This window comes from Musca vetustissima, unplaced genomic scaffold (assembly GCF_032173495.1).
Source record: "Musca vetustissima isolate MV318-11 ecotype Yass unplaced genomic scaffold, APGP_CSIRO_Mvet_v1 utg2571, whole genome shotgun sequence".
Lineage (NCBI taxonomy): Eukaryota > Metazoa > Arthropoda > Insecta > Diptera > Muscidae > Musca > Musca vetustissima.
In genome coordinates this window covers 959-3,511 of record NW_026888358.1, presented here as the reverse complement: position 1 = coordinate 3,511, position 2,553 = coordinate 959, and the positions used below count along the sequence as shown (strand labels likewise).

General features: G+C 33.1%; 1 protein-coding gene across 1 annotated transcript; it reads right to left on the bottom strand.

Moving 5' to 3' along the window:
• Positions 1 to 564: 564 nt before the first annotated feature.
• LOC133336190 (UDP-glycosyltransferase UGT4-like) lies at positions 565 to 2,178 on the bottom strand. The gene is made up of 2 exons (XM_061544479.1): positions 1,941 to 2,178; positions 565 to 1,871 (listed from the first exon to the last, which is right to left on the bottom strand). The coding sequence occupies exons 1-2, from the start codon at positions 2,176 to 2,178 to the stop codon at positions 565 to 567; spliced, it is 1,545 nt and encodes a 514-aa protein (XP_061400463.1).
• Positions 2,179 to 2,553: the final 375 nt, after the last annotated feature.

The window sequence follows — 2,553 nt, the reverse complement described above, 5'->3', positions numbered from 1 at the left end:
CATATACATACTTTTAATCGGTCTCTATACAGACAAGCTGGACTTTATAATGCAATGGAAAGAGTAGTAGTAGAGTACTGAAGAAAAATTTAGTGAAATATGGACTTAATGGAGTTTATTAATGTGCTATAAAGCTATTACAGTCAGAAACTAAATATTTATTTTTATGTACCAGAATTCTTTTTATTTTTATTAACAATAATGATAAGCAATTCGCACATTTTTAAACAGAATAAATTTATATTTAAAATAAATGTCGTTCGTGCGAGTTAGTTTTAAAACTAAAATTTTAATATTTTAGCATGTGTTACGAACCTTTAGCAGGTGTGGTAATAGTTCATCGAAGATCACCTAGCTTCTGTTTTCCGAAATATATTTACTTCACTAAATAACAATTACAATATGTGCTAAACAAGTTACTTATTTTTTATTTTGAGGTAAAAATTTTATATACGGTGTATATTTAAAAATGTTGGATTAGGTAAATAAGGCAAGCATGACAATGACAAATAGGCGTATATCGCTCAACAATCCTTGAAAATCAAAATAGTAAAACACACAAATCTACATTACTTTCTTCTTTAATTTTTTTAAATCCAACAAAAATCTCAATACTACATTCAAGCATAAATATGCTGAAAATATTACAGCTAAAATAATACAAATCATACTGGCGAAAACATCTAAATTATAAAACTCCCAAACATTTAAATTCTGACCCAAATTTCGCATATGTTTAGCTCCTTTATATTTGATGATGTGTTCAATCCAATAGATGGCGTTTTCCATTGGTGTATTCTGTTGATCACGAAATATTTGAGATTTCCGTTTCGCCTCCCGGCGATAATGCGTTGTACCCAATAAATCTTTTAGAACCAAATTCAATGATTTCTCATTGAAGTGCCGAAATGTCAACGAGATACCATTACCAATTTTTCGAATGTTATCAACATAATCATCATGATAGCCATCGTAGCGGGGTATACCCAAAATTGGCACCCCATAGTATATGCTATCGATAATATGTAGATAATCACCATGTGAGATGAAGAGATAAATATTGGGATGTGATAGCAGCGAGTGGTGGGATAGATCTTGATGGAATTGAATGTTGGAAGGTACACTTAAAGTGTGCCATGGCTTGTATTTGCTATTCCATATCACCAATTGTCGGTATTGTCCCAATTGATTCAAAATCATTTGCATAATATATTCAGGTAATAGGGAATTTAGTTTTAGATATATGACACCCTGGGGGCTGTCATCTAGTAATTTTTTAATATCCTCTGGAATAGGTCTCGGCTGTGAGGGTATATGCAAACCTGCCACTTCAATCATATTTGGTACATATGGCCTCGGTGTGGTAATGGTATAATGATCGTTTAACAGGACCAATGAAAAATTCTTTTGTGCCTCATCTAAAGTCAATGTGGCATTGGGAAATTGTTCCTCATATAGCTTCCGTTGTATGGGCATATATCGTAAATAATAGTATATCCAGTCAAAAATAAAAACTATGACATTCAACCATCGTCTCCAAAAATTCATATTTTGATTATATTTTCGCATCATAATCATATTTGGTATATAGGACAGGGGTGTGGTATTTCCAACCAGTTCATCGATTGAGGTCAGTGCACTCCAATAGGATACGGCCACCATTGGTGCTTCAAAATATTCACCCAAGCCATAGAAGGCTTCCGCGAAAGTTATGTCCACAATTATTAAATCAAATGATTCCTTCGCCATTATTGCTTTAAAATGCGGATCAACAAATACATTGCATGACATTTTATGTGAACGATCATAAAACTTTTCAATTGTATTAAAATAATTGCTTTTGATGTTATCTGTGGTGAAGTTTTTAAAATCTAGAAAGAAGTTAATTTCTTTATTATGTATTTAAGTTTATTTTTGAAAAAATACGCACTCACCAACAAATAAATGCAAATTATTTTCTATGACAATATCTCGAAAATTCTCTATTGGTTCTTTCAGGGGGAAATTATTCACAGATGTTATGTGATGGCCCCGGTGGGCCAACTCCTGCAGCAATGGTTGTATAAATTCATATTGTCTTGGTCCCGGAAAGGGTAAAATCGATAGAACTCGCGCGGAATCTGTTATTAACGGCAAATGACCACTCAGTATTACCGTTAGTAGTGTAATGGCGTACATTTGTATTATCAAACAGTTAAGCGTTCGACATAACGCTTGATAATTCCATACCAAATTCAATCGTCTTGTTTGTGATACTAATCGGAAAAACAAAATCAGTTATGGACGAATATATTCGTAAAACATTCTTATCAGTTTTTGAATTTTTGAACGTTTGTTTGTTCGTGTTGTGACGATAAGCGTTGTCGCGAACAGTGATGAGTTGGAGGTGTCATAAAGCAAAAGTAACAAATTAGTGGAAAGATACCCAAAATGGGGCGGGCTCGGTATATGGGAGTTATATTAAAATATACACTTTTATTGAAATATCAAAACAAAGAAAATGGAGCCGAACACATGTATAGGAGATAAGCATCAGGAATGAGAGAATACCGT